Below are 15,488 nucleotides of genomic sequence, written 5' to 3'. Positions count from 1 at the left end.
GGGTAGCATATGTGACTCATACCATGACTCAGGACTTTGCAAGTCCTCAACTGGCCTTTGGTGGAGCTGGGGTGTCAAGAGGGACTTTTTCCTGTCTCTTTTCTGCTGTCTTGAAGGAGCATTACAGTGAAGCCAGGGACTCTGGCTGAGATTTGAGTCTTTTCTGATGCTTTGATGTGCTTCTCTAGAAAATTCCTGCTAGTAGGTAGAAACTAGAGCTGACCCCTTTCTCAACTTCATTTTCAAAGGGGGAGAAAAATGGACTCATATCTCTGCAAACTTTGCAAATCAAATCATTGTATCATACTAATCTTTTCTCAAGTGTCAAAATATGAATCATGTGAAGAAATTAAGGAAACTTTTGTTATTTTAGCATAAATTTATACAAATAGAGATATCTCAAGCAGTGCAGCCTCCTCCAACACATACCTTTAAGAATTTTTGGAATTACATTTTGAGTGATAGTGAGATGCATGGAATTCATAATTTACCTTTCTGCTAGCCTCCCTAAATATTTGCTTTGGATAATTTATGTTATTTCATTTGCTTCCCACAGCTTTGTGTGATTCTGTATGACTGTTCTTAAATCACTCTCGTCAGGTGTCTGATAAAAACCTTGCTTCCTTTTGTCACAAGGATTCCAAAGGAATCTTTTCTTCCAGCCCCTTCCCATCTGACCCTATGGCCATATCTGTTCCCCCTAAAACACTCCTTCTTTACTTCACAGGCTGTCCCTGTCCCCTCCTCTTGTTACTAGGCTCTGTCCCCTGCTTAACTGCAGACTCTCTGAGGGTTCATGGGGTATCTCCAGGGCCTAGCAGACTACCTGGCACAAAACAGGCACTCACTACAATTCTGTGGATGTGGCACTGAATAGATGGGGTAATCCTGTCCCATCCTCGCCACCTAAATAGCTCTGTCCTTCCTCAGAATTAATAATCACTTTCTGTCTCCACTCCCTTCACAGACACTGAATCAACAAATATTTATCAAGCACTTAGGATGGACTAGGTGTTAGATAAAGCACTTTAAATCCTTCACCGTTATGGTGTGGAACATTCACAGCGTTAATATACCCGGCGGTACCCGGGCCTCCAGGCTGCCCTGCTGCAGGTGGCAGGCGCTGAAAGAAGACTAGAGCCCCTCACCCAGCAGCACAGCACCACTTTCACACAGAGACTCCTCTCTACTTCAGTCCTTTCTCTTCCTTATTAAGAACTGCGCCCTCTCCAGTCTGCACGGCTGGTGTCCCATGAACAGCCTATGAGGTTTCCCAGCTTTGTCAACCTGCCCTTCAGTTGACATGCTTGAACTTCCTTAGTTGTCATTGCTGTTTCGTTGTGTCCGACTCTTTTGTGACCCCCATGAACTATAGCCCACCAGGCCCCTCTGTCCATGGGATTCCCCAGGCAAGAATACTGGCGTGGGTTGCCATTTCCTTCTCCAGGGGATCATCTGACCCAGGGATCAAACTCACATCTCCTGAATTGGCAGGCAACTATTTTACCACTGAGCCACCAGGGAAACCCCTCAGAGTTTTCTTAAATATCCCTTGCCCATGAAGCTTTTTTGAAGACCCTTCCTTCTAAATGGCTATCACAGGTCTTGTGCCATTTATCCAAACCCCCAGGCTGCAGAGTCTGAGAAGCTGAACGCTGCTTCCGCTGACCCAGGAGTGAGGGCATCTCATCAAACTCTACTGCGCTGAGCCCAAGGCAGAGGAGTTAAATGGGAAAATGGAAAGGCAAATCTATCTTCCTGGGGATAGGGAATAAATACTTGCAAAGGGAATGGAAGAATGAAGCACAAGATAGAAAACAACAATTTTTGAAATTAACTTTCTAGACCAGGGGTCAGAACACTTTTTCAGGAAAGGGCCAGCCAGTAAATATTTCCAATTTTTTGGGCTACATGCTCTGTGTCACAACAGCTCAGCTCTGCCTTGGCAGCACAAAGCAGCCAGAGACAATATGTAAGGGATGAGTGTGGCTGTGTGCCAACAAGGAGAGGCTGAGATGTGAAGTTCATGTAAATTTCACGTGTCAGGAAGTATTACTCTTCTAATGATTTTTCTTCCCAACCATTCAAAAATGTGAAAACCGTTCTTACTTGTGGGATCATCCAAAAATGGGTGGGGGCTGGATTAGGCCAGCAGGCCCTGGGAGCGCTAACCCTGGTTCTGTACCAGTAGTTTTTACTGTTTTAAGTCAAAACCCCTTTGTAAACTGGATGAAAATCATGTACCTCTCTCTAGAGAGAAAAAGCTTCCCCACACACATGCACACATTTTCCATGGCTTCCATGGACATCAATAATGATAGTGGACTCCAGAAATAAACAGCCTTCCTCTTTTCTAAAGTGGCCTGGTAGCAGGAAGGGGCAGGTGAGGTGGAAGAAAACCCTGACTAACATGATTAGTGGGTCTCCTGGTACTATAAATTTATCTACTGAAGGCCATAAATTATGCTTCAGGTTCAGCAATCAGCCATATAAAAATAACTTTTTTCCATTTGAAAACATTGAGCAACAGAATTTGGGAAGTCTGCCAGGAAACTCACATGCATCTGGCATCTTCCCTGCCTGTTTCTAGATCAAAGGTTCCTGAACCTGTATCTTCAACTACCTTTGTCATTCTTCATAGCCCAAGATGTACTCTGTACCCTGCGAGGGCTCCGTAAATGCGGTTCACCAGTGGAGTGGACCGTAAATTCTGAATTCACATATAAACACACTTCTCTTTAATCACGGTTTCTCTTTAGGATTTGGAATTCAGGGGAGATGGAATGAGGGTGCATAATCCACCCCTGATCTGTGATCATGCCAGGTCAGGATGTCAGTGAGTCATGAAAAAGACATAAGGAAACCAATGGCTTAATTGTACTTTTTACAGGAAGATTTAAGTCCCCACTCAAGGTCAGAAAAATCCAACAAGCGGGATCATCAACGACACTTTGCCCTTGGTGCCAACTATATTCTGTAAAAACAGACTGGTCACAGTGGTTGGGGGAGGGGTGGAAGTGTGACCAGGCACTGTATAGGCAGCCTGGTATCCCCGTGAGCTGCTGACCGCCTATCCCAGGTAAGACATAGTGATTCAACCAGCTCTTCTGACTTCTGGAACAGAATTAGTCCAAGAGGAATACGGTCGATTTTAATACTAAAGCAGTGAAGTAATTTCTGGACACAAGGAGAGTTCTAGGAACTGGTCTAAGTGCTGACATAAAACTCATGACCACCTTATGAGGAATGTCAGAATTCTTGTTTTGCAGACAAATAAACAGAAGTGTAGAGAGGTTAGGTAATTCATCCAAGGTCATCTGCTGGACAGGACTGGAGTCAGGATTAAAAATAAGCAGTTTTGTTTCATATATGATATTATACATGTTTCAATGCCATTCTCCCAAATCATCCATGTGGTGGATTCATGTTGATGTATGGCAAAACCAATACAATATTGTAAAGTAATTAACCTCCAATTAAAATAAATAAATTTATATTAAAAAAAAAATAAGCAGTTGGCTTCAGATTTCCTGCTCCTAGTCACTCCCTCAGTAGAATCTCCACCCATCCCTCTGGTAAACATTGCTGGTTAGTTTCACTCTCTTAATTCTTTTCTGGATAAAACTTCTCACTCTATGAAATCTATTTATTCCTCAAGAGTGTGTATAGACGGAATAACTGAATATTACAAAGCAAACCCCATTTAAATGTGCAAGGAGAAACTTGCCTTTGAAAGCACATGACAGGGAATCCCTTTGTAAAGTGGCTGTTGCCTTTCAAAGAGGAAGCATGTAATAAATGTCTGTTGTGTGATATTAAGTCCCCTAATTTGTGTAAATGTTTCTTTTGTTATGTTAAAGATACTTAAAATAAAGTACTTATTATTAACTGGAAAGAATATTGGAAAGAATACCACTTCTAAGAGCAAAGACCCTGATACTGGGAAAGATTGAGGGCAGGAAAAGGCGACCACAGAGGATGAGATGGTTGGATGACGTCACTGACTTAATGGACATGAGTTTGAACAAGCTCTGGGAGATGATGAGGGACAGGGAAGCCTAGTGTGCTTCAGTCCATGAGGCTGCAAAGAGTAGGACACAACTTAGTGACTGAACAACAACACTAAAAGCAACTGTAGGTGGTGGAGTGATTAATTCAGTGAATCACTGAAGCGGGCATCCTGCCACTGCTACCACAGGTTTCATGCCACCCTCTGCTCTGACAGCAATGCCAGCCCTCCTGGGTCCACTGACAGATTGCTGAGGACCAGAATGATGGAGGTGAGATGGAGGAGAGCTGAGGGATGCAGAGCCCAAGGCACGTGAACTCCAAAAGTGCCTCCTTTTTGCATACCTTGCAGTGTATTTCAGTCCAGTTCACTGACCTCTGGAGTGAAAATCCAAGACCCTGAAGGTCCCCACTTTATAGAACAAGGGTCATCAACTGTTCAGAGGAGACACAAAGGCTGTATAAACTCCTATCCCCCCAACACAAAGTCACCTCAACCATCCATCTGTACACGAACTTATCTATTCACTTATTCTACATGTATTGATTAGGCACTTGCTATGTGCCAGGCACCCTTCAGGGTGCATATGTGCTAAGTCGCTTCAGTCATGTACGTTTCTATGTGATCCTGTGGACCATAACCCGCCAGGCTCCTCTGTCCATGGGATTCACCAGGCATGAATACTGTAGTGGGTTGCCATGCCCTTCTCCAGGGAATCGAACTCACATCTCTTATGTCTCCTGCATTGGCAGGCAGGTTCCTTACCACTAGCTCCACCTGGGAAGCCCCCCTTCAAGGTACTGGAGATATTACTGTAGGATTGGCCCAACCCCTACCTATAAACTTGCCCTGTTTCAGTCCAGTCATGTGAAGCACTTCTCTAAGTAAAAGTTAGGAGACTTAACAATTTTACGTTATCTGCTATTTTCTCCCAAATATTTTGAGCTCTCAAGTTCCCAACATAGGACTTCCTTGGTGGTGCAGATCTGCCTGTCAATGCAGGGGACTCGGGTTTGATTCGCTGGTCTGGGAAGATCCCACATGCAGAAGAGCAACTAAGCCCATGCACCACAACTACTGAGCCTGTGCTCAGCAACAAGAGAAACCACTGCAATGAGAAGCCCTCACACCACTACCAAGAGGAGACCCCACTCGCCGCAACACTGAACAAAGATCCAGCACAATCAAAGATAAGTAAATAAATAAGAAATAAAGAATAAAAATTCCCAACATAGGCAGTCAATGCAAACGAACAGTTTAATCTGATCAACTTGAACTTTTAATTCATTGAGGGCAGCCACTGGAGGAGTGGCTGGTTCTCACTGGCTGTCAGAGGAGCCCCGTCTAACAAACGAGCCTAATCTTCCTGTAGGATTTCAGCTGCTGGGAGCTCTATGATGAAAGGATGAGGCCTAGAAAGAAAATCAGTGAAGGGTGCGGGCAGAGGGGGGCCTCACTCCAGGAGTGAGTGAATTACCATGTGACACCATAGAGGCTTCGAGGCAGCTGAAGAGGCATAAGTTGCCTGGATGAACCTGACCCTGCTGATCTTCCCAGAAGGCCAGAAAATGGAGCATCACTGTGTACTAGAAAATTTTTCACCAGAGGAACCTCAAGCCTGGTTTTAGAAAAGCTGCAGCTGTACTGATGCTAACAGAGACCAGAGCTAGATTTGCAATTTCATACACAACACAGTCCTGTAGCATTTCCAAAAACACTTCTTTGGTTGAAATACATCCCATAGAAAATACCCATAGTGAGTGAGGCAGCCCTCACCATGAGAGCAGCATAGAGAACTATGAAGAACAGAGACTTAAGGATTCATTCATATAGGGTGAAAAACAAATCTTTAAATTGCTTAAGTTTCCCAAGCTCTGAAATTCACAACTAGGCCTCAGAAAGTGATTTCCAAGTGGGGAAATGCCATCTCTTCATCTAGGAAATAGCCGTGAAAATGATAGCATAGACAGCAGCATGTGGGTAATAAATGAGACAATGTGAGCAGAGCACCAAGCACAATCCCCGACCAGTACAGCTTAATTACAGTATTCACTCTGGCTGGCAGACGGGGGCCTCTGTCCTATTTCCAGCTCCCAAGCCAACTTGCTGTGTGACCTTGAGCAAACGTATTTACCTCTTTCAGCCTCAGATTTCTCATCTGTGCCTCCCAGTGGTATTCTGAGTGTTTCTGGAACAATGATGGGTGTTGCTATTCTGAGACTCCTAGGGGAAGGAGAGGGCACGGGCACTGGGCCTGTAACCCAAGCAGCCGCCTGCCATTTGCTTATTGACACCACGCCTCTGTGTTTTATCTCACTTGCACCAAGGTTGCTGGGTCCTTAAAAACATCTGTAAGATCCAAAGCCCCTTCCTGGGCAGTCCTGAGCTTCCGCATGCTCAGCCATCCTTCTACTCCAACGCTCTTCCTCCCCATCATGCCCTGCCCAATCTGCTCATTCTCCACGATGCTTTCTTTGATTCCCCAGGTCACGGAAAACCCATCTCCGCCTCCTCAGAGTGCCTCCTGACTTTTGTTTATGCCTCTGTCATAGGCGTTTTGGGAGTCATTTATTGACATAGTTTATATCCTCCACCCCATCATAAGTGTTGGAAGGCAGACTCACTCCTATGGACATCCATGAGTGTAAACAGTCAGTGCTTAATTAATGTTGATGGGAGAGATGACTGGAGGGGATCAAACAGCAGATTTTAGAACCTCCAGGTAAATTTATACATCCTTGGACAAATTCAGGAAAAGAAATAAAACCTTTTAATTGACAATTAATTTTCCCTCAGAATAAATAGGTTAATACAGATCTTTTCTAAGCAAGTGAATGAATTAATAACAATAGAGCAAAGCCTCCAGCTTGCCTGATGTAGTCAATGCAACCCTGAACAGGAAGATGCTTTTATTTTGCTCTGATAATAACTCCAGGCATCTGAGGACACCAGCTGAATCCACAGAGGGAGAGGCACCTCGCAGAATGCTTACAAGGTCTTTCTTTCAAGTCAGAAAGGTTTGAATACAGACTCCTACTGGGTCATTTTCTAACCTCTAGACCTCATTTTCTTATCTGTATCTGGCATATAATAATAATTATTGGAGGGCTTCCCTGGTGGCTCAGTGGTATATAATCCACGGGCCAATGCAGGAGACACAGTTTCAATCACTAGTCTGGGAAGATCCCACATGCCACGGAGCAACTAAGCCTGAGCACCACAGCTATCGAGCTTGTGCTCTAGAAACTACAAGCCTCGATTACCGAGCTGTTGGGCTGCAACTACTGAAGCCTGAGCACCTATAGAGCCTGTGCTCTGCAACAAGAGAAGCTACTGAAATGAGAAGCCCAAGCACTGCAACTAGAGACTAGACCCCGCTCGCTGCAACTGGAGAAAAAGCCTGTGCACAGCAACAAAGACCCAGCACAGCCAAAAATAAATAAGTAAATAAAATTTAAAAACAGTAATAATTATTATTGGAAAGAATTACTTAAAGACTAATAAAATAAAGCCTGTAATGCTCTGTGTCTGGTACATAGAGAGTGCTCAATAGATGCTAGTCATCATTTAGAAGCAATGGCAAAACCAACATAAGTAATGGAAAATAGACAGCAACCTGATAGCCAAAAGTTTCACGCAGTTTAGTGTTTATAGAATAATAAAGGAAAGGCTGAGAATTTCAAACCACCAAGGATTATTCAAGCAAGTGACATCTTGAGACACATCATGGGGCGGCAGTGGTCCCTAAAATTAATCCACAGTTCCCCTGAATTTGTCTAGGTCTTACCAGGCCCTGCAAAGACTCGTGTGACCTGAGCTTCCTCCCACACTCCCCTCTCCACTCAGATGCTCTGGAATCTGTGGCTCCTTGCAGGGCCTCTACGGTACCACACATGCTCCCTCTGTAGGGACTTTGTACCTGCTCTTCCTCTGCCTGGCTACTGCTTCCCAAACTCTCCATGTGGCAGGATCTCCCCCTCTTCCTCCACATCACTCCTCACAGGCATCTTATTAGAGAGACCTTCCCTGACCTCCCCCCACCATCACCATCGCACCTGCCCTCTTTTGATTGTCTTCACATTTCACTGCCTCACATGATATAACCTTATTTGTTTACCTGGTTGTTAGTCTCCCCTGCCTTGAGTGTAGGCTCCATGATACCAGAGACTCTGACTGCCCTATTCATTCTGCAAGCCCATCCCTAGAGCCCTGTCCGACATGAAGACATGAAGTTTGTACTCGGTGAAAAGTGTGTAGGGTCAGGCCACCCAAGATGGCTGTTCTCTTGCTCTCTGTACATCTCCTGCTGGACCAGAGCCTGCTCCACTTACACCCTACTCACCTGACTGACATTCCTACATACGTGCTCCAGGCCCCAGCTAGTGAGTGTTCTTATCAAAGGGGCGGTGAGGGGCATGCCCCTCTGCTGGTTTCCATGGTAACTAATAAGCCAAGCTGACATAATTCCTCCTATAACTGGCAATCTCCCCTTGCCCTCTGGGAGCAAAGCCTGCTGCCATGTCCTGTCATGTCACCAGCGCACATGTTGCTCCAGGACCTTGCTTCAGACATGTAGATCTACATTAAACCACTGATGTCTCTGTTGCTGACACTGGGCTCTGTCTTTGGTCTTAAATGTGGGCAAGTGCAGGCCTTATAAGCCTGGGGGGTATAGCCCAACAGAGTGGTTGAATGGAAGAATGAATGATGGGCCAGGCCAGTTGACACCATGAGATGCTGCCATTGATTCTGTCACTCATTTTGAAAGTGTTCTCCCTGAGAACTGTGGAATTGTTTACAGCATGAGCATTTGGGTCAAGAGTCTTACCCTATTAACACAGAACCAGGAGGAACAATTTGTTGGGAAGTTGCATTAATGTTCGGGCTGAGACTGCTGATATTTACAACAAAGAACTTTATAGTTGGATTCACAGCTCCTGCCTAGGAAAAAAACAATCACAGAATTGGTATTAATAAAAAAAAAAAAGATATCATTGCACAAGTTTAAAGCTATACAAAAATGGCTAAATTATGCCCATAAAATTATAACCAGACACTTTTAAACATTTTAATATAGATAAAATAAACTTAAAGGAGAGTCATGACATGCAACCTTCTCATATTCAGGCAGAAATACATAAATGGCTCCCGTTTAAGTAATGAATATTCATAATTTATGTACTTCAAGCAAAAAAGGATAAACTTGTTAAAATCAATTATTTTAATCTATAAATATATCCTGACTCCAGAAAACAAGATTGATGGCTAACCACTAGGAAGACTACCTGGGTTCAGCCAAAGATACAATCCACTAGTAAAATTAGTTTACCTGAGCCCAGAGCCAAAATGCTAATTAGGAAGCCAACATTTCCATTCCAAATTCAGGTTCACTACTTTGGAGCTTTACAGTCAATATTGTGACAGAAATCTATAAAATTATTTTATATATACACATAGATTTTCAATTGACAAATTAGAAATAATATGATATTTTTAGTGAGAAGGTTCTATGATTTTTTTTTGCCAGTTTACTCTTCAAAAAATAACATTCCACTGAAAATACATTCCCATATTTAGTCTCCGACTTTTTTTTTTCTTTTAACTTCCTCTGTCTTCCTAAAATGGCAGCTCTTCATAAAGCAAATTGAACAGTGAGTTGGTAAAAATAAAAATCCCTTTCCCCAAATTGCTTACAGCAAAAACACTTCACTATTAGATTTTCCTATAAAAAACAGTGTGGCCACTATTTTTATGACACTAGTGAAGAATCCTGGTCCCTTCCTAAATCTCCCTCTTCCTTGGCTTAATAAAGCTCTTCAGTTTTCATAAACATGCATCCTGGAGAGAGAAACAGTCTTGAAAACCAAGACGTGACACTATTATTCCAAATGTGGGACGTGTGAAATTTACATCAATGCCAAATTTATCACAGAACTACTAAAACTAGTCATGTATCTGTTAGTTAGTAATACAACCTGATATATAAGCATGCTTTTCAACTTTATCTAGGGCACAATCCAACTTCTGCAAATGAGATGAGCTTCTGATTCAATTACAGCCTCTCTTTTCCTCCATTCAAATATTTTCATTCCCCCTGCTTCTTTCAAAAGCATTTTCCCCATCTTTTTCGGCTTGTCATTCCTCAAAGTTTTTGGAGAAATTACAAAACCTTAAATCACACTCTTTCCTGGGATAATAAAAATACTTTAAAATTGCCAGATGCTGTTGACTTCAGCAAGAGTAATCACAGCAAGCTGTTGAAGAGAGACTGACAATATTTTCATTAGCAGGAAAGGATTAAATGAAACCATTCTCTTCCCATCAAATCACGGAACCGCTATATGAACAGAGCACAGACCTTTGGATATGGAATCTTCACGGTCTTTGGATATTGCAGTGACTCATCGGAGTAGAAGGAGTATTCAATCAGCGGGACTTCTGTGTCGTTAAATTGGGCATATGCTAAAAAAGTGCTGTTTGGAGACCACCACAGAGCGGAATAAGCACTGAAGACTTCCTCTGAAAAAAGACAGAAATTGTTCTGTTACAAGAAGTAACTGATAAATTGGCTTTGGCATTCAAAATATTGTTCTCATTAGCTTTAGTAATTACAGTAGAGTTCAACTAATGAACCACTTTGCATTTGCTGGGCTTCCAAAATCAGAGTAATACAAATGAATAAAAATAAAATCTTCAAGGATAGAGCTGGATAGTAAAAATAAGTAACCCATTGGACCATTTTTGAATATTTTAGCACACAATATTTAATATAAACTCTACATTTTTTCTTTATCTTATAATCCTCTAAATTTATGCCACAAAATATACTAAAAGTAAATCTCACATAAGGGGCTGATTCTCCTTTCTAATTTTCAAACAGTCAACAGTTTGTACCGATTCTGCAGGGTACCGGTGGGTGGTATGTGGCTCCAGGCTATCAAACCAATATGGTGCCCAGAGTTTACTCCTCTTGGCACAAAAGATGTGGGAAGGATGGATTTAGAATGGCAGGGAGCTCCATGAGACTCCTACCAAGGAGCTCCTCCTTTGCCTAGAAACTGAGAACTCTCTTGGATTAACACTTTCGTCTGGTTTAAGAGACATGGGTTTGATCTCTGGGTTGGGAAGATCCCCTGGAAATGGAAATGGCAACCCACTCCAGTATTCTTGCCTGGAGAATCCCATGGACTGAGGAGCCTAATGGGCTACAGTCCACTGGGTTGCAGAGAGTTAGACACTTTTTTTTCCCCCTGCTTTCCTGAACAATGTTGGACTCATCCTCAATCTCTGGCAAAGGTAGCTCTTTCCTATGTTTATTATGGAGTCAATTCATGGGACTTCCAATCTCTGGCTCTTAAAATGCCAAAGCCTCTTTCATCAACTGGGAAGAGAGGATTCAAGAGGATTTGATGGAGCCTTCTAGTCCTTTATGCAGACTTAATCTACACATTTCATATTCTGCTGTGAGTGTAAAGGTAAAAGCGAAAGCATAAAAATTTGAATCTTAGAATTAGGAAATCATTTTATCCTACTTTTCTGATTTTCACAGCCTCCTGACAAAAGTTTATTTTCCAGATGCTTATTTTCAATAACAGTGATAATTGTAGTAGTAGTTACAGTAATAATAATAATGATAAAATATAATCATTATAAGGATGAGCAGCTGACATTTGATGTCTGCTGTCCATGCACCAGACACTGATATTCAACATCTATTATTTCACTTAATCCTCATAATAATTCATTGTGCAGGTGAGCAAAGCAAAGTAGGTAGGCTTAAAGAGAGCAAGTCATTTACTTGCGAGCATGTGACCAACAGTTGCTAGAATCAAGAATGAATCCAGATTTTCCTCTTTGGAATTCAAGTTCCACTGTTCATTCCTGCCTATTTCAGCACTTCTAGTAACAGAAACGGAGAAGGCAATGGCACCCCACTCCAGTACTCTTGCCTGGAAAATCCCATGGACGGAGGAGCCTGGTGGGCTGCATTCCATGGGGTCTCGAAGAGTCGGACACGACTGAGCGACTTCACTTTGACTTTTCACTTTCATGCACTGGAGAAGGAAATGGCAACCACTCTGGTGTTCTTGCCTGGAGAATCCCAGGACAGCAGAGCCTGGTGGGCTGCCGTCTATGGGGCCGCACAGAGTCGGACACGACTGAAGTGACTTAGCAGCAGTAACAGAAAACCTGCTACTTGATCAGGCAGCTTGCTCCTCCTTTGGCTGCTTTATACCTATATCATTGAGTCACACTTATGCAGCAATTTAGAATTTACAAAACACTTATCTAATTGAACCCTAGGTGATTCTATTCATAGACTATTTTACTGAGAAGACAACTAAGGTTTAGAGAGAGTGAGTGAATTGCCAGAGATAAGAACACAGGCCTTGTGACTCCAAACTAAGGGGACTTCCCACTAAAAACGTCTTCATACCAAATTGATGTCTCATTCCCCGTGGCTTCTACTCATTGGTTCTAATCTCAGATCAAGATGGAATTACATAAAATGCATACAGTGACAGCAAGGTAATGGTTTGTAAAGTCACGTTTAAGTACAGGTGGCAGGTAGAGTTAAATGTTTTGAATTAGTAGTTGTTTAGAATACTGAACTCTCCCTTTCTCTCTTTCATTCTTTATTTTTCTTTTCTGTTGTGGTTTATCACAGGATATTGAATATGATTTCCTATGCTATACAGCAAGATCTTATTGTTTATCCATTCTGTATATAATAGTTTGTATCTGCTAATTCCAAACTCCCGGTCCCTTCCTCCCCACCCCCACCCCAACTTTGGCAACCACAAGTCTTTCCTCTGTCTGAGTCTGTTTCTGTTTCATAGATAAGTTCATTCGAGTCACATTTAGATTCCACATGTAAGTGATATCACATGGTACTTATTGTCTCTTTCTGACTTGGGAGAATACTGAACACATTTTTCCATAACAATGATTATTATAAAACTACTCTGATCAAACTCAAAGTCCTAAGAATACAGGGATCAAGGGTAGGGAGAAAGAAGAACAATGAAGGAAAGAAAAGATTTGCAGCCCTACCTGAACTGGCTGTGAGCACCCCCTTACACACTATCCTGCGATACCTCCCATCCCACCACAGCCCCCATCTTGCCACTCTGAGTTTCCTTAGGCACCACTGGGACCTAGTTTCCTCCCTCTAACCAGACTGCTCCATGACAATTATTTGCTGGCTTCTTTGTCTCTCTCTGGGAGCCGCAGCTGAGTAGCATTTGTGTCTGTTTCCCCAGCACCTGGCATAGCAACTGGTTGGTGGTTGGCACTCCACGTGAATCACACACCCCCTTGTCAACACTACTGCCTCTGGGGGTAAGGAGTGCTCTTCTTCCCAGTTATTTCCTTGCCTATCCCTTCTCATCTGTGCTCTCAACAAAATTTTCATTTTCATCTCTGGGTCAGGTAAATGATATTCATACTCAAAAGTGATTGTTATGTAATCAACTTCCTAGAAGATAGAGTATTAAAAAAGAAAGAAGGAAACCATTTATTAACTAAACATTGAAGTTGAAGTGTTAGTTACTCAGTTTTCTCTGACTCTTTGTGATCCCATGGGCTGTAGCCCGAGAGGCTCCTATGTCCATGTAATTGTGCAGGCAAGAATACTGGAGTGGGTAGCCGTTCCCTTCTCCAGGGGAACTTCCCAATCCAGGGATTGAACCCAGATCTCCCACATCGCAGGCAGATTCTTTATCATCTGAGCCACCAGGGAAGCTCTTTGTTAAATAAATAATAATCAACTAGAAAATCATGAAATAATGTGAAAACAGAGAAATTGAGAGAGAAAGTTATTTGGGGACCCAGGGTGGGGAGGGGGCCCAAGTTCCAGATTATAGGCTCCTCTGTGAGAGTCCCTCCCCAGGGCAACACATGGCCCTGTTTAGATCTTGCAGCTTTGTTTGTTCTTTTACTAATGAACCTATGGATTCTCCGAATGCACTTTTTTGATCCCAACAAGTCTTCACGGTTGCAGCAGAGAGGGTGGTCCAAAAGGAGAGTGATCTGATATATGGAGAAACAGGTATGCTCTTTCTAAGTATTTGTAAATGTACAAAACCAATTGTAGGAATTTCCCTGTAGGGACTGAAGTCCCATTTTTAAAGACAGACCCACATTGGAACTGTGAAGCCATTCTTCTGCTTGTGAATGGCTTAGTCACAAACAGGCAAAACAAGATTCCTCCAGCTATTATCTACCTTTGAAAGAACCTTAGTGTTGGGATATATTTATCTTAGAGATGCCCAGCTGTTCCGAGGAAGGGTGGGTCAGAGCTTTGGGAGGAGAATTTCTTTATCCAGCTCATGCTGGGGATCCTGAGGTTGTGCTGTGCTGTCCAACAAGTTCTAAAGATGCTTTTTAATATCTAAGTGACAAGTGTTAGTAAATTTTATTATAAGTTTTAATCTAACACTTGTTTCTGGTTCATGGGAATTTATTTGTCTTTTAAAGTGTTTTCTGTTGTTCTTACAATGTTATCCACTTGATTGAACTCAACTTGAACTGGTAAGAACCAAAATTGAGTCATGAAGAAAAACTAACTTTTTTTAAGTATAGAGAAGAAATAACAGGTTAAAAAAAAAAGATGAGTCTTTAATAAGCATTACGCAATCTTGTAAAGGGTTTGGAATAGCCTCAAAATGCCTTTTTACCTTGGCAACTACAGACATGAATACTATTTTCCTAATATTTTATAAAACTCTTTACCCTAAAAGAGAGAATCATTCTTTTTAACTTTTTTTGGTTCTGTTATTTGAACCCATTTTTCCCCTAAGCCTAATTATTTTTTTTTTCTTCTTTAAAAACAGGAAATGATAATTTATCCAAGTTCAAATGAACCCAAATCCTCTATAAAAGAGGCATGTTCTTTCCCTGGACTCCACAATCTCCAGACAATGTTTTGTCATCTTTTGGAATGTTCTTGGAGTTTTTAGTTTTCCTTAGTAACTTCTGGGTTAGGTAGACTTGGTTTGAGAAACATCTGATGTTAATCTGGAGACATGGACATTATCAGATGGTCAACACCGAAATCAGATTGATTATGTTCTTTGCAGCCAAAGATGGAGAAGCTTTATATAGTCAACAAAAATAAGACCAGGAGCTGACTGTGGCTCAGATCATGAAATCCTTATTACCAAATTCAGACTTAAATTGAAGAAAGTAGGGAAAACCACTAGACCATTCAGGTATGACCTAAATCAAATCCCTTATGATTATACAGTGGAAGTGAGAAATAGATTTAAGGGCTTAGATCTGATAGACAGAGTGCCTGATGAACTATGGACTGAGGTTCATTACATTGTACAGGAGACAGGGATCAAGACCATCCCCATGGAAAAGAAATGCAAAAAAGCAAAATGGCTGTCTGGGGAGGCCTTACAAATAGCTGTGAAAAGAAGAGAAGCGAAAAGCAAAGGAGAAAAGGAAAGATATAAGCATCTGAATGCAGAGT

General features: G+C 42.1%; 1 protein-coding gene across 3 annotated transcripts in view; it reads right to left on the bottom strand.

The window, feature by feature from the left end:
• Positions 1-15,488, bottom strand: part of DPP4 (dipeptidyl-peptidase 4) — an 84,984-nt gene that overhangs the window by 35,240 nt on the left and 34,256 nt on the right. For all 3 annotated transcript variants that reach the window (XM_010858965.1, XM_010858964.1, XM_010858966.1), the window contains 2 exons: positions 10,368-10,528; positions 8,838-8,950 (listed from right to left, as the gene is read on the bottom strand). In XM_010858965.1, the coding sequence (XP_010857267.1) occupies positions 8,838-8,950; positions 10,368-10,528 (274 nt within the window). The remainder of the gene's footprint in view (positions 1-8,837; positions 8,951-10,367; positions 10,529-15,488) is intronic.

The sequence above is a fragment of the Bison bison genome, unplaced genomic scaffold (assembly GCF_000754665.1).
Source record: "Bison bison bison isolate TAMUID 2011002044 unplaced genomic scaffold, Bison_UMD1.0 scf7180017864452, whole genome shotgun sequence".
In the NCBI taxonomy this organism is placed as follows: domain Eukaryota; kingdom Metazoa; phylum Chordata; class Mammalia; order Artiodactyla; family Bovidae; genus Bison; species Bison bison.
This window is presented reverse-complemented; position numbering and strand designations above follow the sequence as displayed.